Source organism: Trypanosoma grayi (genome assembly GCF_000691245.1).
Source record: "Trypanosoma grayi strain ANR4 Tgr_224_V1, whole genome shotgun sequence".
NCBI lineage: Eukaryota > Euglenozoa > Kinetoplastea > Trypanosomatida > Trypanosomatidae > Trypanosoma > Trypanosoma grayi.
The window spans coordinates 1-22,543 of NW_008825843.1; the positions used below are offsets into that span (position 1 = coordinate 1).

The 22,543-nt window shown below is 56.8% G+C and overlaps 9 protein-coding genes across 9 annotated transcripts; all 9 read left to right on the forward strand.

Annotated features, from left to right (window-relative positions):
• Window positions 1–1,088: 1,088 nt before the first annotated feature.
• DQ04_02241000 (hypothetical protein) lies at window positions 1,089–3,089 on the forward strand (the record flags this gene model as incomplete). The annotated part of the gene is made up of 1 exon (XM_009311664.1): window positions 1,089–3,089. The coding sequence occupies one exon, from the start codon at window positions 1,089–1,091 to the stop codon at window positions 3,087–3,089; it is 2,001 nt and encodes a 666-aa protein (XP_009309939.1).
• Window positions 3,090–3,413: 324 nt separating this feature from the next.
• Window positions 3,414–4,364, forward strand: DQ04_02241010 (hypothetical protein; the record flags this gene model as incomplete). The annotated part of the gene is made up of 1 exon (XM_009311665.1): window positions 3,414–4,364. The coding sequence occupies one exon, from the start codon at window positions 3,414–3,416 to the stop codon at window positions 4,362–4,364; it is 951 nt and encodes a 316-aa protein (XP_009309940.1).
• A 1,015-nt stretch (window positions 4,365–5,379) lies between these two features.
• DQ04_02241020 (putative endomembrane protein) lies at window positions 5,380–7,167 on the forward strand (the record flags this gene model as incomplete). Its single annotated transcript, XM_009311666.1, has 1 exon — window positions 5,380–7,167. The coding sequence occupies one exon, from the start codon at window positions 5,380–5,382 to the stop codon at window positions 7,165–7,167; it is 1,788 nt and encodes a 595-aa protein (XP_009309941.1).
• Window positions 7,168–7,636: 469 nt separating this feature from the next.
• On the forward strand, window positions 7,637–9,688 carry DQ04_02241030 (hypothetical protein; the record flags this gene model as incomplete). The annotated part of the gene is made up of 1 exon (XM_009311667.1): window positions 7,637–9,688. One exon carries the CDS (start codon window positions 7,637–7,639, stop codon window positions 9,686–9,688), a length of 2,052 nt encoding a protein of 683 aa, XP_009309942.1.
• A 655-nt stretch (window positions 9,689–10,343) lies between these two features.
• DQ04_02241040 (hypothetical protein) lies at window positions 10,344–12,797 on the forward strand (the record flags this gene model as incomplete). The annotated part of the gene is made up of 1 exon (XM_009311668.1): window positions 10,344–12,797. One exon carries the CDS (start codon window positions 10,344–10,346, stop codon window positions 12,795–12,797), a length of 2,454 nt encoding a protein of 817 aa, XP_009309943.1.
• A 592-nt stretch (window positions 12,798–13,389) lies between these two features.
• DQ04_02241050 (protein dpy-30) lies at window positions 13,390–16,524 on the forward strand (the record flags this gene model as incomplete). Its single annotated transcript, XM_009311669.1, has 1 exon — window positions 13,390–16,524. The coding sequence occupies one exon, from the start codon at window positions 13,390–13,392 to the stop codon at window positions 16,522–16,524; it is 3,135 nt and encodes a 1,044-aa protein (XP_009309944.1).
• Window positions 16,525–16,943: 419 nt separating this feature from the next.
• Window positions 16,944–19,589, forward strand: DQ04_02241060 (hypothetical protein; the record flags this gene model as incomplete). The annotated part of the gene is made up of 1 exon (XM_009311670.1): window positions 16,944–19,589. The coding sequence occupies one exon, from the start codon at window positions 16,944–16,946 to the stop codon at window positions 19,587–19,589; it is 2,646 nt and encodes an 881-aa protein (XP_009309945.1).
• A 276-nt stretch (window positions 19,590–19,865) lies between these two features.
• Window positions 19,866–21,176, forward strand: DQ04_02241070 (hypothetical protein; the record flags this gene model as incomplete). Its single annotated transcript, XM_009311671.1, has 1 exon — window positions 19,866–21,176. The coding sequence occupies one exon, from the start codon at window positions 19,866–19,868 to the stop codon at window positions 21,174–21,176; it is 1,311 nt and encodes a 436-aa protein (XP_009309946.1).
• Window positions 21,177–21,444: 268 nt separating this feature from the next.
• On the forward strand, window positions 21,445–22,167 carry DQ04_02241080 (hypothetical protein; the record flags this gene model as incomplete). Its single annotated transcript, XM_009311672.1, has 1 exon — window positions 21,445–22,167. The coding sequence occupies one exon, from the start codon at window positions 21,445–21,447 to the stop codon at window positions 22,165–22,167; it is 723 nt and encodes a 240-aa protein (XP_009309947.1).
• Between the last annotated feature and the right edge of the window lie 376 nt (window positions 22,168–22,543).

Consider the following 22,543-nt stretch of genomic DNA (forward strand, 5'->3'; position numbering starts at 1 on the left):
TATATATATATATATATATACAACGAGAGGTGAGAGCGAGGCTTACTCTGGAGTGTCACTGATGGGGATCAATGTGCGTGCTGCAGCAGCACCCCAAGTGGTGCGGAAAGGGCATGGATGGAAAGGAGAGACGATGTCCTCCTGCGTCTGGGGGCAGTCTATGCCTCTCCCACGCAGTCCTCCTCATCCCACCACCAGTGTCTCTGAACCGTTACCGCTCATACCCCGACACTAAGTCACAGACGAACCTATACGTGTTTCACAAAAGCACGCGAAGGAAAAAAAACACATAAGAAGGGAATGATTATATTCGGTGCCGATCCGCCCCTGGCATACACACGCACATACACACACACACATGTACAAACATGCATGAAAAAGAGACTCGTAATTCATCATCAGTCACCAACGAGCAGAGAAAAGAAAAGAATAATTTAAGAGGGAAAAGGTATTAGCAGAAAAAAAATGAAAAGAAAACCAGAAAATGCGTAGGCAAGCCTGTCCATTGGCTCTTTCCTTATTTACGTTCATTCTATCTTCAGTTTTTTTTTCTGTGTGTTGATTTTGTTATTATTTGTATGTTTGCTCTCTTTCTGTTATTATTGTTCTTGTTTTTGGTTATTTCCCGCTCTGAGGTTTTTTTTTTTTCCGTGTTGTGTTGCTTGTGTGTATGTGTGTGTTGTGACGTTTTCTTTGTGTGGTGTTTTGTGTGCTCTCAAGACTGTTTGGTGATATGCGTGTGAATCCAGACACATCCCGCGTTTGACTGCACTCCGCCCCCTCTCCCAACGCATTAATTTGCTCTCCCGACAGTTGACTACAACCCAATCATGCGCCTTACCGCCACTACCACGACTGGCACCTCTATTCTCTCAGCGCTCGTGTGTGCATTTGCATATGCGTCTGTGGGTGTGCTGGTCAAGTTCATTCTGGGCTGCTGTCGCTACTTCTGTCCTGGGGATTTTCTCTTCGTGAAGTGGACACGTGCACTTCCACACGCACACCAAGCAAAAGGGCAGGGTAATATACATAGATCTACATTCGTTTGAGACAGCAAGAGTAACGTGTCAGATCCCCTCGCGTTCTAGATGTGGTCAAGACGCAATGCATTTCCGTTGGCAGAGCTGCGAGACGCGGCGTGTGCGCCAGTGGCTGTGACGCCGTCCGACCATCGGCGTTCCGCCGTGGACGGCTTGGCGGAGTGGGACAATATGGGAGAGTCGGCCATGACGGCGGAGTCGAAGATTAACTTCATATCGGCGCTCGCGTATAAACTCATTCCGGAGGTGTTGCGGGAGGAGGCGGCGATGATTCTCTCGTGGGTGATTGGCGATGCCGTCGGCGAGGAGTCTGTGGGGGCGCTCACGCAAGTGGAGTACTTCTTCGCAGGCACCGACAATGGCCACTTGTTTATGCTCCCGCTTTTGCCACCTTCGATGCGTCCTTTTGTGCAGAGGTCGCGATCTCCAGTGGCAGCGGCAAGAGCAGCAGGATCGGTGCCATGGAATGCGGGGCCGCGGCGGCTGCTCCACCGGCATGGACGCGAGGAGCCGGTGTTGGCGCTGGCGACGCTGGGCACACTTGTGGCGTCGGGCGGCTCCGACGCGCACTTGCATCTCAGTGTATTCCATCCCGCTCCGCACCACGTGGTGACGATATCGCACCCATCGCCGCTGCGCTGTCTGTTGATGTGGGAGGGCAGCATCTTTGTGGAAAGACTGGTGGATCCGCAGCAACAATATGATGTTGCCACATCAGAGAGCTCCATCGCATACGCCATTACGGGCGACGAGAGCGGCGTTGTTCGCATCTGGAGGGTGGACATCGAGAGTCGCACTTACTTCCTGACAGCTGTCTTCACTATTGTCACTGCGTCCGGGTGTTTAGGCTTTGCGTCCCCCCTACACTACCTCGCACGGGAGGACGTGGGCCGCGCGAAAGCTGAGGCGGAGCGGTCTGACGTGATCCACTGCCTCGCCATCGACGATAACCAGCGGTTGCTTGGTGGTGTGAAGGGGGGTGTTGTGGTCTGGTCGCTGGCGGAACTGCCGTGGAAGAAGGAAGAGGAAGACCACATCTTATGCTGGGACGACGAGCAGCTGCGAATGGAGCCAGCGGCAGTGCAGAGACTTCGGATCCGTGCCGAGCGGACGACGAACATAAGCGTCTGGGTTAAAAGCGCGTCACTCCTGCTGGAGTGTCTGCAGCGCGACGAAGATAACGACGCTAGCGTGACTGGTGATCACCGAGTGCCTGCTCCTTCCACATCTCCTGCGCACCCACCACAGCGGAGCAAATGGAAGCCCAAGTACGGCACGCACGCCGCTAACGGTTTTGACATAGGTGTGGTGAGCAATATGGTGTCACTTCCCTCACACAACAGCAGCAGCAACTCTGCGGCCTTGTTTCTCCGCACTGTGTGTCTCCCTCTCGTCTTCCCATCCCTCAAAAACACCGTTCACTTCCCGCTGTGGGCGGTGGAACCGGTTTTCACCCCCCTGGACATCTTGCCCACGGCGGGAAGCGCTTGCTATGCGCTTCTCGTGCTGCAGCACGGCAAACGCATCGCCACGAGCGGGTCCGATGGCAGTGTGACTGTGTGGGTATGGGATGCAGCAGCCAAGATGTACGCAAAGGCGCTGTCGTGCGGCGGGGGTATTGGCCACCGCGGCTTGGGCCGACGCGTATGCCTGATGCGCTCGCCTGATATTTTTATCTCCTGTGGCTACGACGATGGCATGGTGAAGGAGTGGCACGTGTACGATGAGCCCGAGCTGCTCATGCGCTGCGAGCGCCGCTTCACGCTTCTCCCTGCCAACTCGTACACGATCGCACCACCAGTACCCACAGAGGAGAAGGGGGACGAGGAGGTGGTCTCTGGGGTCTCGTGCGCCGTCTCCTTCCCGGAGTTCCACGCTCTTTTTCTCGTCGGTGCCTTTGAAAGTACAATTCAGACATTCAGCTTATCGGAAGTGCAGGGCTGCAGTCCACCAGCGGATTACATCTACAACGGCCACAAGACAGTGCGTGTGGTGCTGCCCCGTACTGCAGATGCCTCGCGTAGCAGTGTCGGGCAGTCGGAGGGGTAATTGAGTGTGACTTCCACTGAGCGTAACGTGTGTGAGGAGTCATTGCCAGTGCCGATGGCTCTTTTTTTTTGCTGGTGATGTTGTAAACTGTCTACTGCGCTGTGATTATGTTTGCCATTTTTGGTTTGTGCTGTTGAGCTCATTACTATTATTATTATTATTGTTGTTATTTTTGTCAATGCTGGTCCTCTTTTTCCTTCTTTTTTTTTTTTTTTCGTTACGCCGCGCCCCTTCGTTGCGAACAACAATATGCATATATTATATGAGAGAGAGAGAGAGAGTCTGAGAGGGCGGGTCTGTATTTCTGTAGCTGGTCGTACCGTCATGCCGGCCGCCGGCACCGACGCCTCGTCCCCCACAGAGTCAAGTAAAGCGGCGGACGTGTTTGGTAGCGCGACAAACACGTACGAGGCGCTCGAGGTGGTTTGCGTGGCGAACAGCGACAAGTACGCTGACGTGATGTTGCGGCTCTCCAACCCCGGTGGGGGGGCGCGACTGGCAGGGGCGCTGCTGCAGGCCGTCCAGCAGCTGGTCCCCTCCAGGCCGCTGACGGAGGTGTTCGGCAGCACAAAAGCGCCGCTCCTGCTGCTGTTCGTGCCCGCCTTGCTATTCAGGGCGTCGGTGCTTCTCGGCTCGCCACATACGGACATAGTGGGCCCCAACAAGGAGTGGGACGTCGTCAGCGCCTTCCTCCTGGCGACGCAGGGAGAACTCCTCGCCTCGCCGGGGCAGCGTGTGGTGCACATGACACACCTACCCCCGCCGCCCACTTTGCCCTCGGTGAAGCACACCCCGTCCTGGGCCACCATTCTCACAGAGACGGTGCTGGCGGATTTTGTGTCGCTCCCACCGGACGCGTCCCAGCGGAGCAGCTCATTGACAGCGGCCAACTTTGGAGCCGTGCTCTACGCCGCAACATGCGGTCTCGTTCATCTGTTGCAGGCCATCATGGCAGCGCCACCGCGCGTTGTCTGTGGCATGGGGACGCTGGAGTTTTTGAAGGCAACAATTCGTCTTTTGCTCTCACCGACCGTGTTGATCTACGGCTCTAAGGAGAACAACCTGCAGACGTGTATTGCGTCTCTCCTCCTCTTCCTTCGGAGCGCACTTGCTACTCGGGAAGCAGTTGGTGAAATACGACAGGAACATCTGATGGAGCAGTGGTCAAAGTGTATGCAGTGCTGGTTTGATTCAGCAACGCAATCCAGCAATACAGTGTGCATGCAGTTACTTTTCCCCTACATGTTATCGCCCGACATTACGTGGAATATCTAGGGTGTGAGGGGTGGCTGCCTCCGTGTGTTTTTCCACAGGTCATGTGAATCGGCGCAGGCTCAGGGTTTCAATGATCGGAGGGAAGGTAAGAAGCAATGGGCTGTTTGTTTCCCTTGCTGCTCTCCTCCTCTCTCTCTCTCTCGCTGTGTGTGTGTGATTGGGAAATTGAGTCTGCTCTGTAATGGCACGGGGCAGAAGATTATAGAACACAAGCCCCAGCAGAATTGACGCTTTCTGTGGGATGGACAATCCTACTGCTTGATAAGCCGCACGGTGTGCCTCACTGGGTTACGGGATGGCTCAATGCCTTGTTTCATTGGTTCTGTGTGCTTAGCACACTTTTTTATTGAGGGACGTGGTGGTTTCGTTTGTAGTGCCGATGCCCTAACGTCGGAAGAGTGTTAGTCGCTCATTCCGTCACCACGTTATGACTATTGTTGTGGCTGCATGGGTTGGAAGAAGTGGCGTGGAAGTGTGCCGGTGTAGCAACTCATTGAACTAGGCGTTGCGTGTGCTGGTGGGCCTGCGGTAGCACTGCCCCTTGTGTGGTTGGTGTTTTATGCTGTGGCCTTGCATCACTGGTGGGTCGCGGATGCGGGATTGGAGCGGTGCAAGAAGAGAGAGAAGGAAGAGTGCCACCCCCTCCGCCTCTGTTGCGGTCGGGCGAGGGCGTACAAGTGGTGTTTCGAAGCAGCAGCTGCAGCTGCAGCTGTGGTGTGAGTGGCTCTGGTTTTCCCCTCGACAAAAATGTTTCTTTTTTTCAATGCCTGTTTGTGTCTGCCCCCCTCCCCACTGCTGCGCACTTGAGCCTCGACCAGTGTCCAGCGATCCACGCCGTTGAAAAGGAAAAAAAAAAAAACAAGCACATACACACACACGCACACACAGGGGTTTAGTGAGGTAGCGGAAGGGAACAAAGAAGGAACCCAACATCATCTGAGTATTAAGCAAAAACGAAACGACAAACAACGATAGCACCAGAAAGGTGAAGAAAGGGTTCGGGTACAAATACGTAATGCATTCATCGTTTGCGTTGCTTCTCGCCACGTGCGTAACGCTGGTAGCCGGCGGCGTGCTCGCTGGTGAGGACGCCAACACGTACCACAACGGCGAGCCGGTGCGGGTGTATGGCAACAAAATAGGCCCGCTGCACAATGTATTTGAGACGTACGACCTGTTCCGCGCCCCCGGTTGCCCGCCCGCCAGCTGGGATCAGAAGGCTCCGACACTTGGCCAAGCACTTGTTGGTGACGAGCTGTACGAAATGAACGTTACGATACGATACGGTGGCGACGTGACGGGGGGACTTATCTGCCACTTCAAGCCCAGCGATGCGGAGGTAGCGCGGTGGCGTGAAATGATCGCTGAAGGTTACGCGTACCAGCTGCTGCTGGACGAACTGCCGCTCTGGGCAAGTTTTGGGCGAGTGGTGAAGGGGGAGCCTATGATTTACCTACACCGCACCTTCCACCTCGGCGTGAACCAGCAGCATATTGTCAACGTGACGCTAGAGACCGGCAACCTTGAGGCTCTTCGCATTGGCAAGACGTATGCTTTCACATATTCGGTTCGTTTCAAGCCGTCTTCTATTCCGTTTGAGGACCGCTTCGCAAAGTATGTGGATGAGGAGCTCTTCGAGCCCCGCATTCGATGGTTTGCTATCGGCAACTCCCTACTGCTAGCTGTATTCCTCGTTGTTGTGGTCACAACAATTCTCTCTCGCCTGCTGCGAACCGACTATCAGCGCATTGAGCACGAGCTACGCATGCGGGATGAAGGCAACGACGACCTCGTCGACAGCACGGGGTGGAAACAGCTCTACGCCGACATTCACCGCGTCCCCTCAAATCCGACGCTTTTGTGTGCTCTCATCGGCACGGGAGTACAGCTCTCCGTGGTGTTTGTGCTAGGAATCATCACGGCAGCATTTTACAGTCTGCACCGCAAACCAACTCAAGGGGCCGTTACGGTCGTCGCTGTGGTGTACGCCCTCACAGGTGTTGTGGCGGGATTTGTCTCGTCGGCCCAGTTCATGCGGTACGCAATGCTGAGCCCTGCCCTTTCCAAGAAGTGGATGCGCTGCATGGAGCTTACAATGCTTGTATTCCCGCTGTTCCTTGTGTCTTGTGGTACTGTTACGAATGGGCTCGCACACCTCTACGAGTCAGCTCGGGCAGTCCATCTTGGCGGCGTGACGTTTTTGATGGCGCTGCTGCTTGTGGGATTCTGCCCGTCAGTGGTGGCAGGAACACTCATGGGCCGCTATTTGTACCGGCGCCTCGCGTTGTCCCCGCGCAGTCATCGCGACTTGCCACATGTGAACCAGATTCCCCGGCTTATACCGCCGCCGCCAAGCACTCTTCTGTCCACCGGGATTTTCATCCTCCTCTGCGGCTTGCTGCCCTTTGGCTCCATTGTTTTTGAGCTCTGTCTTGTATTGAGTTCTATATGGCTGAACAAGCTTTACTACTTGTACACGTTCCTGTTGTTGGCATTTATTATATTCACGGTGGTCACATGTTGCGTTTCAATCACTGCGACCTATGTCCTTCTCAACATTGAGAACCACCGCTGGTCGTGGGTGGCGTTCGGTTTCGGTGCGTCTAGTGGGCTGTACGTGTACCTCTACGCTGTGTATTTCTACGTCTTCCGTACAGAAATGAGCGGTTTCTTCACGCTTGTCTTCTACTTTACATATTCCGCGACACTTTCGGTTGCTATTGGTGTTACCGGTGGGTCCGTTGCGTTCCTCGCTGCGTCACTGTTCATACGGAAGATATACGCCTATGTGAAGGCTGACTGATGCCACTGCGGAGCATTAAAGTGGGGAGTGAGAATGATGTGGTGGAGTGGGGTGCAGAGTGTTGCGACACGGCGAAGGGAAGGAACGAGGGAGAGGGAGACTGTGTGTGTGGGTGTGTGTGGGCCAGGACGGGTGGTGTGCGACGAGCGGCTTATCGGTGGAACAGCACAGCACGATAGCTCTCATTTTGCGGGGTCGTATCAGCACTCCGCTGTCCACCTTGTCTTGTTTTCTCTTTCTCTCTGTCTGTCTGTCTGTGAGTGTGTGTGGGCCGCGTTGTCTTCTACACCGCACGTGGTGGAGAGGAGAGACAGGCGTGTCTGAGAAACATGTGCGTGAGCGACGGGTGGGGTGATGCGTCCTTATTTCTTTCTTGGTCTTCTTCTCCAACTCACCCTCAACATTATAAAACACAAACACGGAGGGAGACACACACGCACCCAGAGGTGCACGTACGTTAATCTTGTTAATGAAGTTCGGCGTGGGCGAGCGGTCAGACGATGGGGACGAAGTAATTGCCACGTACAACGTGTACGCGTCGCCTTCACTGCAGCACCAGCTCCACATCTTTCAGTTCCCGCTGCGGCGCAAGATGCGGCCGTACGAGGCCAATGACGTGCGGCTCTTCACGACGGATGGTCTTGAACGCGCGCAAGACGACACAATACAGTCATCGAAACCAGCAACACCAGGCCAAGGCGACGCCACACCAGCTCCAATTCTGCGCCCGTCGTCGCGGCTGACAATGCACTGCCGCATCGACACGTTTGGATCGAGCTCTTTCGTGGAGCCGCAACAGCAGCAGCAGCAGCAGGCGGACGATGCGCTGGGGAAAGGTGGCCAGCAGCGCCGACATTCGTATGAGTATGCGTTGCAGTCGCACCCGTTTCAGCCACGCTGCGACTACGTTGTTGGCTTCATAGTTGATGGGGCCATTCACATCACTCCTGTTGCAACCATCCAGCAGTTCACGCCTATTGTGAAGCCTGCCACGTCTGACACGATGCACCGCGTGGGTGACGCCTTTGTGAGCGCGCCGTCCATGCCAATTCTCCCCGGCCTCGCCATCTCCGACCGCATCAACCGCGAGATGCTGCGTCAGCGGAGCGTCATGCTGAACACCGACGCGGCGACGGCTAAGGAGCTGCAGTACTTCCCGATTGACTCCGTAGAGAGTATGGCGATGCGGCGCCGGCTCTGGTCGCCCACGTACGAGGCGGCGGCGACACTCGCACATGCGGTCAGTGGACCGCGGCGCAACGCGCGCACGGAGGACAGTCTGTTCCCGCCCGAATTGCTCATCTCCGGCGGCATCTCTGGCGGCGAAGATGCGGCTACAGCTGGAAGTCTGCTACGCCGGTACGCCGACCGCCATAGCGTGATGAACCAGGTGGTTGTGCTGCTGCAGCGCTGCCAGGTCCTCAGCTTTGTGGAGATGCGGAAACTGGTGGTTCCACCAGACCAGACACTCGCCCTGTCGTCACCAACGTCACGGCAACAGCAACATCAGGAGCGTCTGATGGATGAGCAACTACTGGAGGCGCTGCGTGACACAGCAGTGTGGATACATGGAGTGTGGGTGTCCAAGAGGTCGGCCTGCTTCAAGGGCACAATTGCTGCCCTGCGTGAGGTGATTCTTCTTCATTTCTACGAAAGCCCAGATGGCGCCATCTCACGCGCACAGCTGAATAAGCTTTTCAACAGTACTGCCCATCGTCGCACCGTAAAGGAGGTTCTGATGAGCATGGCAACACTCAACAGCAGCGAGCTTGAACCTGGGAAGCGTGTGTGGCGCCTATGGCAAGTGCCTGCGGAGGCGGCCCTGCGTGAGGCGATGGTACATGCCTCCCAGAATGCATACCCACAGGAACTTGAATTCCAACGTATGCAGTGGGGCAAGCTGAAGCCATACATTATGGCACACCTAAAGGCCATCAATGCTGGTCAGTCGGTGGTGCGTCTGCACTTGGCGGCACGGCGGCACGAAGTCGGCAGTGATGTTGCAAACATTACAGGTGCCACCGCCGCCGCAGCAGCAGCAGCAACAGTGGCGCCGGCTTCCTTCAAGGATGAAGAAATCGCGCCCATTGTGGCGTATATCCGTCGGCTATTCCTGGAGCATGGTGTGGTGAACAAGCAACGCGCGAAGGAGCTGGTGATGAAAGCAAAGCAGCAGCACTACCCGGAGGCTACGAATCCGATGCTGAGTGTTGCCCTGCAGCGATGCGTGCAGCCGTTCACGAACGCCACGTGGGTCCTCAAGACACTTGGCGAACCGGACGTCGATCGCCATCGACCGATGATACTGGAGGCGGCGCTGGAGCTTGTAAATTTTGAGAACCGCGCTTTCAACGCGCTGCTGGAGGAGAAATTGAGGCGTCGCCCCACCAGTGAGAGCGGGGAGGGTCTGAGCTCTGAGGATCTGCAGAAGGTCGTCCCGCGTGTGTTGGCGGAGGTGGCGGTGTACAAGCAGCACGAGAGACTGTGGCACCTCAAGAGCGGAAATGTGGTGGCTGAGTGATACGTGCGCGGGGCACCAGCACCGCTGCTGTAAAGGCAAGAAGAGAGGATGTTTTTTTTTTTTTTTTNGGGGGGGGGGAGTGGGGGTGCGGATATTAGGTTGCCTTGTGGGGGCAAAGCACAAGACACTCGCGTTGGGGCTGATGCTCCCCCAAAGGGTCTTGCCCCAGCCCACCCCTGCTGCAGTCCTTTGTTTGTCTCTGTCTCTTGTTGCTACGACACGTCTTTCCGCTTTAGTGTCTGTGGGGGAGGGGAGTACGGGGGAGAACGTGTTGGTGTTGATGGGCACAGCGCTTTTCTCTACGCCCCGTCTTCATCTCTGTCTGTCTGTCTGTCTCCCTCTTTCCCTTGCTCATTCCCCTCTGCAGTTGTGGAACGCACAGACGAGAAATAGTAATAGGTCGGCATTCCGCGGAAGGGAGGCTAGTAATCGTAAAGGACGAGAGAGAGAGAGAGAGAGATAGGAAGAGGCACGCTTCTCTCCCCCTCACTTCTCGCTTGTTTTAAAGAGCGAAACAAAACCGAGGGAGTGAATTGTTGGAAATACGCAAGAGGAGAGCGGTGTGTGTTTTTCTTCTTTGTTTTATTTCCTCATAGAAGCACAGTAGCTTTGCGGGGAAGTATCTGGAGGGACGAGGGAGGCGGCGCACCACGTCATGGACACATTCACATTCGTCTGCAGGGAGCGCGACGCCCACGCGGTGCGGTTGGAGGTGCCGCTCATCGCCGTGAAGGCGACCGCCTTCAGTGCGGAGGTGCCGGCGCTGCTGTCGGCACACCGCCGGCTCCTCTGCATGAACACGAAGCAGCCCAACCGACTGCGCGTGCTCAACCGGCAGGGGAAATTCGCCGACACGGACGTGCAGGCGCCGCTGCTGCGCCACTTGGTGTCATCGGAGGGGCACCTTGACCACTGCGCCTTCTTCGCCGTGGGCGGCGACGCGGTGGTACGGCTCAAGCCCTTCAGCCACGCGAACGGCGAGATGAGCATCGCGCTGCGCGAGATGCGGCTGTCGGAGGAGCTCTACGGCGTCGCAGTTGGCGGCGGCGACACTGCCTACGCGCTGGGCAAGGCCCACGTGTTCGAGGTGGACATGGAGACTGCCACCAAGAGGGCGGCGATTGAGCTCACCTCACGCACCGTCGTCAAGCATCCGGTGCTCGCGTTTCACCACGAGGCGCAGCTGCTGCTCGCGCCGGCGAAGAGCAACTGCCTCGACCTCATCTCCACCACCTCACGCAAGAGCGTGCTGCCTAAGGTGTGGGAGCCTCACGCAAGCTCTGTCCCTACGGCCGCTTTCTTTCTGCAGAGGCGCACTTTTACCAGCGAGTCGGCCGGCAACATCTTCATTGTGACCGCTGCTCGTGGCAACACAGAGCTTCGGTTGTGGTGCTACAACAAGACGACGCGGACCTTCTCGCTTAAGCAGGACCTCTGCGTTTCCTTCGAGGATGACAACGGCGCAGCAGACTCTGGAGAAGCTGCTGCTGAGGATGATGACGAGGGAAAGTCGTTCCTAATCAGCTGCACGCCGACGGAGGAGTACATCACACTCTGTTCGCGGCGCCACCCACTGGCGGTGGTGGTGGAACTTCACCGCAGTAGCTTCAAGGTGGACCGCATCACCTCATGGAAGCTGCAGGGACCCGCGCTCGCTAGCGTGGCGACCGTCGGCAAAGTGGCGGAGTCAACGGCCAGCACTTCGGTAGAGTACCCACTTATGCTGACTGTCCGCACCGCGAGCGGCTTCTACGAAGAGGTGCTGGACGTTGATAAGCTTGCGGGCGCCTCCAACACGGCCGCGATGAAGCAAGGTTCCGTTGCCGCGTGGTTCCCGCACGGCGAGACTGGCAGCAGCAGCCCTGCCGCCGGCCTCCCCACTGCGCTGACCGCCGTGTCCTCCTCCGTTTTAGGTGACAAGACGACCAACACGGTGTCGCAGGTCATCGCATCGAGAGTAGTGCGGAAGCAAGCCTCGCAGTTCTGCGACACACTTCGTAGCATCGACGAGCGTGTGGTGGATCTACAGAAGCGCGCCTCTGAAGCGATGCGGCTGTTCCAGGAAGCGCGCGCCAGGGAGGAGGCGCAGACAATTGGTCGCAAGTTTGCCACACGTAACAAGGGGAGATTGGAGCATCAGCAGCAGCAGCAGCAGCAGCATCCGGCAATAACCGAATCGCCTGACGGTATGAATGCCGCACAACAGGAGCTCTTGGAACAAATCCGCTCTGTCGTGGATGAAGCGGAGCCCCTCACCGCGGAGTCTGCCGCTGAAGTAGTCAAGGCGCTGCTGTCGCGACGCCTGAAGGACGCGGTGGCGAAAGGTGCGAAGGAGGCGGAGCAGAGCGACGCAGGTGTCGTAATGCCGAACATCCGATCCACAGATAGCATGCGTGTCTTTAATAACGGCGTGGATGGGGCAATGCGGCAGCTCATCCGCACGATCAAGGACCACCACATCATGATGCAGGCCTCGCTCACCGCCTCCTCCTCCGCGTCGGCGGCCTGCCTCGCCAAGGCGAAGGACTTTGGCGAGACGCTCAAGCGCGAGATGCGGCTGCTGTCGCGCGAGCTGAAGGATACGACGGAGATTGTGTCGCGCGTGGGCGTCGCGGCGGCCCCCGTCGACCCCGACGTTCTTGTTGCGCGCGCCGTCGCGCTCGCGGAGGCGGGCGAATGGGGCACGGCGCTCACCATCGCGCTGGAGGCGTCGGACATCACCGTGCTGCTGGCCTTCCTCGAGCACAAGGTGTGCGCCGACAACATGAGCACCGTCGTCAGTCCGCAAACCATCACGCTGCCGACGTTCCTCAGCATGTGCCTGCAGTTGTCGTTCGAGTTGGGCGAGCAGCCGGGGTCCATTCCGCTGCGCATCCACCTCCTCCACGCCTTCTACGTTGAGTGGGACGATGCGCTGAAGGTGCTGAAGCGAAAGGCAGCGGCGGCGGAGGACGGTAATCAGCAGAAGCTGATGTTCGAGCTGACACGGCGGGAGATGCGCAACGTGGCGGAGCAGTTGGGGCGTGTCGAGGACCACTCGGTGGACCGTCGCAGCCGCAACAACTTGCGCCTGTTGAAGCGTCTGATAGGCTCGCTTCTCGCGGAGTAGAGTGTCGGGTGGTGCCGGCTCCGTCCGTTAACAGTAGGCGGCAGCAATAGCAGCAGCAGACGATGATGCATCTGCCATGTGTGTGTGCCGCTCTATCTTTCACCCACACGCTGCGCTCTCCATGCCGCTGTCGGTGTGTGTGTGCGTGGGGTGGGTGGAGGTGAGGAGTGCGTTAACATATAGGCTGTGCAATGGTAACAAGACAGAAGAACAACGAGGAAGAAGAAAGAAAGAAAGAAAAAAAAAGAAAGAAAGAAAGGAAATCCCGAAAAGAAAGAGGAGCAGAGAATTCAATTGGTAGGAGAAGCGGTAAGAAAGCGATAGATGGGGAGGGGAGAGATGATGCTTCTCTTTCTTGTGCCAAGAGAAAGAGTGAGAGAATAATGAAGAAAAATCGGGAGAGTGGGACACCACTTCTCTTTGGTTAAAGCCAGCCAGGCCGGACATGAAGCGCAGCTGATAGCCGAGGGAGTAGATGTCGTAGGAGGGGCAGGGCGTGTTGTGTTTGTGGACCTCTTCTCCCATATTGGGTTCCCCTTCTTTCTCTATTGGTGCTGTGTGGCCGTCTCTGGAAGAGTGCAATCGAAAAGGGATGAGCAAGGAACAGTCACTGCGCGCGCCGTCGGTGTTCGACGCGGCACGGCACGCCGCCACTGGCGTGTTCATCGCATACGCCGACACATACCTTGGCAAGCGGCTGTTTGACCAGTTTCGACACGCCAAGAGCAGCAGCAGCAGCAGCAGCGACAACAACAACAACAGCAGCAGCAGCAGCAAAGGGAGCAAGTGCTACAAACTCTTCGCGTGCACATGGGACAGGGATGCTGCAGAGCAATTAGCCAAGGAGGAGGCCGCTGCGACCGCAGCAGCAAAAGTTGATGCCGCTTCTTCTGGTCACGGTGATGACGGTCATGGCGATGAAGGTAATGGCGATGGTGGTGAGTCGAACGATTCGAACAGTGGCGCCCCTGCTCCCGCTGCTACTACTGCTGTGGCCATCTCTTCTACAGGTGTGGAGGAAGCCAACAACAACAACAACAGCAGCAGCGACAACCACACGCATGTCTTCTGGCGTGGCGACACAATGGAACTGCGGAACGCCCTCCTCGAGGCCGATTGCATTGTAATGGAGCTGCGACAGGCCCAGGATGTCTTTGACATGATGCATGTGCTGACGACCAAGGAGCTGCTGAAACCGAAGCGCGTCATTGTCGTGTCGTCGCTCTTGACGTGGTACGCCACACCACCGTTGCAGATGGAGCCAATGGGCGAGAGCAGCAGCAACAACAACAACCGCAACAAGAACGAAGAGGAAGAAGAGGAGGAGTCCATGGAGGAGCGTGAGGAGGAGCCGCAGCCGCTCGACAAGCGTGAAACGGAAGCACTCCTCGGTCCGGCGGACGAGAGAGGCAGCAACAATGGTGATGACGACGACAACAATAATGACGACGGCGAGGCCGTGGAACTCTTCACGGAGGACCAGTACAACCGCCGCATTCCCCACGCAAAGTACTTCAACTGGCGCGAGGCAGAACGCGTTGTGGCGGCCGCAAATGGCGATGAGCGGCACCTCCACACCTGCGTCATCTTCGCCGGACTTCCGTACGGCGACGGTGAGGACGCACTCGAGTCGTTCTTCACGCAGGCGTGGAGCCGCAAGGAGAAGGGGCTGCCGGTGTACGGCGATGGCACGCAGATCGTGCCAACTGTGCACGTGCGCGACCTCGTAACCTTCACGCAGCGTCTGCTCGAGGCGGAAGCACCGCCGGCCTTGCGGTACGTCTTCGCTGTGGACGGCGGCACCGTGTCGTGGCGGCGGATGGTGCAGACCGTGAACCGCGCCTTCGGCGGTGAGGAGACGTTCCACGTGCCACCTGAGGACTTCGTGCTGCACCACAACGTGGAGCTCTTCACAATGAACATGCGCGTCGACAACCAGACAATGCGGGACATCATGCCGGAGGACGAGGATTGGGTGGCACAGTCCGGCTTCGTCAACAACATCGAGAAAGTCACCTTCGAGTACATCAAGGCACACAAGCTGGAGCCTATCCGCATCGCCATTCTCGGCCCGCCGCTCGCCGGCAAGACGTGTCTAGCCGAAGCACTCGCACAGCGGCATTACAAACTACCGAGATTTACAATGGAGCGGGTGCTGGAGGAGTACAAGGAGCACATCGCCAGGCTGAAGGAACGACTAGAGCAGTTCCGCCGCCGGCTCTTCGAGCGGGAGAAGACGCGGCGAGAGGAGTTGAAGAAACGCATATTTCTGCGCCCGCGCGCCCGCACGGAGGGGGGGGAGGAGGAAGAGGCCGAGGACGAAGGGGAAGCAGAGCAGCAGGGGCAGTCCGACGCCCCTATGGGGGACATGGGATCGAGCCGAGTTAACGTCGGCAACAAGCGCCGCCACACCACCGGCGATGAGGACATGGAAGACAAGGAGGTCAAATTCACGCTGACGGAGGAGGAGGTGCAGGACGTGGAGACGCTTGTGGAGGAGTGGTACCAACAGAACGACCGCGTGGCACAGCTGCGTGAGACCATCGCCGCGATGGAGCGGGTGCTTCTGATGAAGGTGCGGGTGCAGTTGCCCGCCCCCGCTGAGGGCGTCAATGCCAGCAACCCCAAGAAGCGGAAGGAGAATGCAAAGACAAAGCGTCCCAGCAGGACAGCAAACAAAAAGGCAGCCGGCGACGAGGAGGAGCCGTCGGTGGAGGCGCAGGAGAATGCGCCGTTTCAGGACAAGGCGCTCGCCCTCATGATGCGATGGCGCCTCTCGCGCGCGGACTGCCGCAACCAAGGCTACGTGCTCGACGGCTTCCCGGAGACGGTCGCGCAGGCACGCCTTGTTTTTGGCGACGCCCCTCTCGAGGTGCCAGAAACCGTGGAGGAGGCGACGGGGGCGGGGGCCTCCCACCCATCTCATCCGGTAACGCCAACAACAGCTTCTGCGAACGCCGCACCGCCCACGGTGGAGCCGTGCGAAGAGGAGCGACTGCCCTCGTTTGTCTTTGTGCTTGAGGCCGCCGACAACTTCCTGCTGGAGCGACTAACGGCGGTGTCGAAGGCGGCGGGTGAGCTGGTTGGGGTTGAGGAAAAACGGCTTGCCCGCTTTGAAGAGGCGATGACGCAGTACCGGCGGCAGTTCGTCGATACAGAATACTCGCTGCCGAACTTCTTCGAGTGCGCGCGCACAGTGGCGAGGACGCTCACGCCCGGCGATCGCGCGGCGAAAGTGGTGGCCGTCAAGGTCGACGCGGAGCCGCTGCTGTTGCCACCACCGCCGGAGTCCGCCTTCGAGATTGTGGCGCCCAGCAATGTAGAGACGATCATTTGCCAACACGTCGGAGAGCCGCACAATCTCGGCCCCACACCGCAGGAACAGTTTGCGGAAATAACGCGCGAGGGCAACCTGGCGGAGGAGAAGCAGCGAAAAGAGTTAAAGGCACTCATGGATCAGCGCGAGCTGGAGAAGCTTGAGTACATCCGTGAGAGTGAGGAACGCTCGCACACGGAGAGTGTCCGCCGTGCCATAGAGAAGGCGGACCTTCAATCGTTGGAGAAGCGGAAGGTGCCGCTGCGGCTGTACCTGCAGCGCAACATCATGCCGCTGCTGAGCAAGGGTCTCGTGGAGGTGTGTAAGACACGGCCCGAAGACCCTGTTGACTTTCTTGCCGAGTGGTTGGCGCGCCACAACCCGCTAGACGATTCATGCTTCGACCTCTAATGGTTGTTGTCATACGATGTTATTACACAGTTACTTGAATTAGGTGGCGCCTGAAATGTACGTTAGCCGTTGTTATTTACTGCAGCCCTTCCTCACTATGCAGGCGCACTTCTCTCGGCCCATGTAATGGGTTGGGGCAAGAACGCGGCTTTGATGGAGAGGTTGGCGCAGGCTTTCTGCCCAACTACTTTGACTCAGTTAATACCTTGAGGTGTTGAGCGTTTCACTTTCCATTTCTTTTTTGTTGGATGGCATCTGGGAGGTATGCGTCTGCAGAATTGGTCTTTTTTTTCTTTTCGTGCTTCGACTCTGCGCATATTTACTTCTTTTTTTTTTTTTTTTNTCTGGCCATTTTTTCTTCTTTTTTTTTTTTTTTTGAAAAGCAGTAGTCCTTCAGCCCTCCGCGAGGCTGTGTACACATGTATGACGGTTCGAGCTCGTCTGCCGAGGAGGGTGACATCTTCGTGGGCCGCCACGCCGAGAAGACGGCTGCCACACGGCGGAGCATGAAGTCGCTCTTCGCAGAGGACGCGATGCAGTCAAAACACGGTGTCACTTCTCTGCGCTACGAGGGTGGAGCCGCTGTCACCGGTGGTGGTGGTGGTGGTGGCGGCATCAGCAGCAGCAAGGCGGTGTCGCTCTCTGCCATGGGAGGGGGCAACGCCCCCGGGCAGCCGCCGAATGCCCCGTCGCCGCTGCGAACCGCCGCGCAGGCGGTGGTTCTCACGTATAAAGGTGACGTGTTCGTCGGGCCGTGCGTAGTCGCGGTTTGTGTGCCGAATGTGAACGCCTTCATCACCTCTCCGCTCATTGCAATTGTCGACCGTGAAAAACATTCCCAGTGCCGAGTGCGGGTCGACAGGGAGCTGCAGTTGTTGCAGAACAAGTCTGAGCCACAGTATGGATCCCTGTACGACCCTAGCGTCGGTGTCCACTGGTCGCTGATGTTCAAGGGACGCCGCGAGTGCACGGAGTTCGTCGCCGCCGTCCACACGACCCTCCACTATATGGAGATGGAGACCAGTCCCATGCCACCCTTTGTGGAGTGGGAAGCGGCAACTGCGGCAGAGGCAGCAACAAAGCGGGAACTGAATGGAATGGTCTCCCATGGTGATGTTGTCTCTGTCTCATTCATGGCGTGGCTGCTGCGGCGTATCCCGGGGACACGTTTCTTCTCTCTAGGCAAACTAATCGAGGAGGTCCCTCCGGAAGCACCGCGTGAAGTGGTGTTAGGCGATGGCGTCATGATGGTGGGTGTCGAGGAGGTCCTCGTCGGCATGAACAGCGAATCCTCACGACTAGTGTTCCTGTCACCGGGAAAGACAGAGGTCCGGAAAGGTATCGGCAATCCAGAGGTTTCGCCCTCCGACGCTGTTGTGGTGCATATCACCTGCCACGAGGTCAGGTGCCGCAGCAATGCTATGGACAGGAAGAAAAACCTGACGACATCTGCTCACGCGGGGGACAACCCTCTTGGGAGTGGTGTTGATGCTGGTGGCGGGAACGCAACTTCATCATCATCAGAAGCAGCGGCAAGATTTCATAGTGAAGCCTCACACAAGCAAGAGCGGGCAACTCCTGTAGAAGTTGGGGGTGACACCAATACACTCCTACAAGCCATCCTCCTTCAAACGCTACAGCAGCAGAACAACAATAAAAACAGTAACACAGCTAGTGAGGGTGGTTGTGGTGAGAGTAGTGGACATTTGGCCACTATTGAGCGTGGCATTGACCGCGTCCATCTTCAGTTAGCCTCACTCTATGAGAAAATTGATCGCCTCGGTATCGACGAAAAAATTGCCAAGAACAACACTGTGATTGAGAGAATAGTAAAGCAGGCTGTGGGGAAAGCTCCAGTGAATGATGTGGACGTGGAAGACATGGACAAGGACCGGGATAGCCTTCTTGCCGTCATTGAGAATCTCAAGAAACGTCTTGGAGAGGCAACGGACAATTACCACCGCGCCCTTGAGGTCATGGGTCGGCACAAGGACGAGGTTCACCGCATGCAGAACGACCTGCTTATCCAGCAGGAGACGAATGCCTCGCGCGTGCGGCAGCTGGAGGAGCAACGCCGGCTGCAGCTCGTCGAAGCGGAGGTGCAGCACCGGCAGGCTCTGGAGCGCATTGCTGACGAGAAGTTCCGCGAGGGCCGTGACGCCGGCTTCGCAGAGGGCGTACGAGCGGGTCGGCAGGAAGCGTTTGAGGCCACCGGCGGTCACAGTGAGCATGAGTGGAAGGAGCGCCTCTTCACCAGTGAGCAGCGTATCGTGGAGCTGGAGTCAGAGATGCAGGAGCAAGAGGCGCGCCATATCGCCGAGCGGCGGCGGCTGCAGGAGCAGATCGACACACTGCAGGAAATGTCAGCGAAGCTGGAGAAGCGCGCGAAGGATGCGTCGAGTGCGGCGTCGCACTTCAGCCCCGACATCACTGCGCGACAGTGTAAGACACTGCGTCGTGCGATGAACGCAACGTATACAAATATCGAGTCACAGCTGTGGGAGGTTGGGCGGGACAGCGTGCAGGTGGAAGATGCACTGCGGATGGTCTTCATGGCTGTCAAGTCCGAGACTCGCACGTTCACCGACGAGATCAAGAAGGAAGCTGCGCTGTCGTGGGAAGGGGAGCGGCTCACGGAGAGTTGTCTGGAGGCACAGAGGGCTGAAGAGACCGTTCACGGTGACGCCCCACATACGCTAGAAGCCCCTGCGGAACACGGAACCGAGGCAGCATCGGCATCAGCAGTAGCAGCGGTGGACGGAACTGAGGAGGAGTGCTCAGTGCTTCTGTCTCACTCACAGGGTGTCACAGCGACCACACCGACAGCGGGGGCCGACTTGGTGCGGTTGGAAGGTTTGCCGCCCGCGCCACCGCAAAACACGGCGTCGTCGGGGCTCGCAAACCTGTCAGACGCGTACCCGGATCCGCCGGAGCTTGTTACAGGAGAAGGCAACCAAAACGGTGGGGACGAAGGCGAAGATGTCGAAAATGTTGACAAGGGTGTGGCAAAAAGTCACGTGACAGTTACCCCACCGCATGCGGATGACAGCGGCCAATCAGATTGAGACGGAATCCGTGCAAAGTTTAACTTTCGGTGAATCTCTCTCATTGTGTCTTCACTGGGTGTGGTGTGGTGTGGTGAAATATCTTCTTTTCTGCAGTGGAAGTGACTGCGCACGGAGATGGCGATGGCGTGTTGCTGTGCTTCTTTTTTTTTTTTTTGTTTCTCACCACACTATTGTATAATTTGCCCCGTCCTCTCCTCTTCCCCTCTCTCCGCCCCACTCTACCCCATCCCCATGAAAATAAAATTAAAAACAGCGCCGTTTCTGAATCACGAAATGGTGGGGGGCTTTAGTCTGGGAAGAGCTTTGGCCCGTCTGGTGTACGGCAACAAGGATAGCGGGTCCCCTCGCGATGCGGAGGTGTTCGACGCCGCGATCAAGCACACACTGGGCTGGTACGTCGTTGTTGGTTCCGTTGCCGTTGTTGTCACACCGCTGCTGTACACCACAGTGCGGGTTATCGCTGTGAAACGGAAGGCATTTATTCTGCAGACAGCATCTACTCTTGTGCATCCTTCTGCAGAAGTTAATGCTGCTGGCAAGACAGTTTCAAGGGCATTTTTTCTCACCAGCGTGCGGACGTCGGTGGCGGCGCGGCGTATTCTGGACGCGCGGCGTACCACCGACAATGAATTTGCAATTGTATTCGCTAATGAGGTGTTGAGGCTCTATATCGATAGTGCAGTTCGCGTTGTCTTGCGCTTGTGTTTTCGTGACTGCCTCTTCCATGTGGGTGTTTTCGTGTTTTGTGCTATGTTGGGTCGATTCAATCCCCTCCTGGTGGCTGGTGCAGGGGCTGCTGCTACTGGCGCTGATGCTGGCGATAGCGCCACGCCGTTCGGGACACTTCTCAGAGTGGCGCGGCAGGCTTGGTGGGATATATGTCACGGTGCGTTGCTGCTTTACACCGTAGAGGGCGTGACAAGCCCATACGCCTATTTCATCTTCAGTCAGTCGAGTCCGCGCATGCTGGAGCGTTGGTTTCCATGGTTTGGCAAAATCCACTTTGCGGTGGCACGCTGGGTTGATCCGAGCGTCTACTTGGATAGCCGCTGGCGCACACCAGACGCGGCGGATCGCGTTTGGCGTGCCATGACGCCGAAGGGATTTGCTGCAATGTGGTGCTGTCGTTGCGTGATGCCGCTTCTTTGTCCGACATATTACAAGGAAAGTGGTCGTATTGTTGTATACTCTTCGGAGGGGGGAAGTGCGTCTCAAGTGGTCGTTGTCGACATGTGCAAGAAGCCGTGTAATGGGGTAAAAGTGGAGTCAAAAGAGACCTCTAGAATCCCCCGTTTGTTGCCGATATTCCAATATATGTGCTGGCTCGTAGTCCGCACTGGTAAAACATCCATGATGATTTTTGCCCTAACCTCATTTGCCTCAGCCGCAAACTTCTCATGGCTGCCATTTCCATGTACTGGAGGTCCACAGTACGTGGCGCTGTGTTATGCGGAGATGGTATCAATGATGTGGTGGGTTTCATTCCTTGTAATACGCAGCTCGGTGGGCCGCTCTCTACGGCGCGGCCAAGCACACAATCCGTTGCAGCCCATACCAGGCAACGGCATTAAGGTTAATGCTTAGTCCACTTCTCGAGCTGCCGGTTACCATTATGCTGCCCACTGATGGCTGGGCGAGGTAGGGGGGAAATAAACAACAGACAAAAAGAAACAGCAAGAAAGGGTGGGGGCAACATGAAGGTGGATGTGCGTTGATTTGTCTGTGTGAGAGAGAGAATGTGGGTGGGTGTGTGAAAGTGGGAGGGTTTCACGTGCCGCTTTTTATTAAGTTTTCTTTTCCTTTGTTATTTCAATGGCTATTAGCGTTTAGTTAAGTGGTGGTCGTGGAAAACATGGACTATACATTCCCTGAGAAATACTTTAAAGTAGCGCTCTTTTTTGACCATGAGTTTGGTGACCTGGAGACAACAACCAAGCTTGACGACCGGCAGAAACTGCTTTTATACGCCCTCCGGCAGCAAGCGGAGCACGGCCCATGCACAAGCGCAGCACCACCTGTATGGTGGACACGTGACCGCTTCAAGCATGCTGCGTGGAAGCAGCTGGGCGGCATGTCGAAGTTCGAGGCAATGGTGCACTTTGTGAAGCTTGTGGAGGAATATTTGGGCGGTGAAGTGAACTGGGTGGAGAAATGCAGGGCACTGACTGAAGGAGAATCTCCTGCAGAGTTGGCGTGCTCCATCGATGAGCCGTGTTATCATGTGGAGGCCCACGATGACGAGGAATGCGCGTGGGACGACGATGTGCGTGCCCATCTGAGGCCAACAGTTGCGAACGTGAGGTACCTAGCGACCCAAGTGATGAAGTTGCGGCAAGAGATTGCGCAACTGTACACCCGCGAGGTGCAAAGGAGAGACGAGAAAAGTAGCACGGTGGAACTGGTACCGCCGGAGAAACCGGTTCCAAGCAGAAGTGACACCGGGAGGCTTATGGTGCCACCGATGCGTTCCTCCCCGCTGTGTATGACTGAAGCAGCGTTGAAAAGCACACGTGTGTCCTCACCCGCCCCACGCACGCGAGTTATGGGGTGGGCGGAATGGCTTGGCCTTAACTAATGTTGCGTAAAGCTGATGTTAGACACCAAACCTCACTACGGGTCAGAACTTTACTCATGATTTCATTTGCGCTCTTCTTCCTTACCTTTCGTTCCATTGAAGACTGTACGTGTCGTTTCCGGTAAAGATGTATATGGAACCGTTGTGCTCTTGAGACACACGGCTGTTCTTTTGTTCGTTATAGTTTGCTTTTCTCTTCGTGTGTCTACTATAAACAACATAGAGTAGACGGTATTCAAAAGAGAGGACGCCAAAAGGGGGGGGTCACTTTGAACATGAGCAGCGTCTCCACAATAACCTCACAACTCCTGTGCTCCAATGCCATGCTCGTGTAGAATTGTGTGCGTTTGGTCAGCGGCGGGTCTCGTGGCCGTCG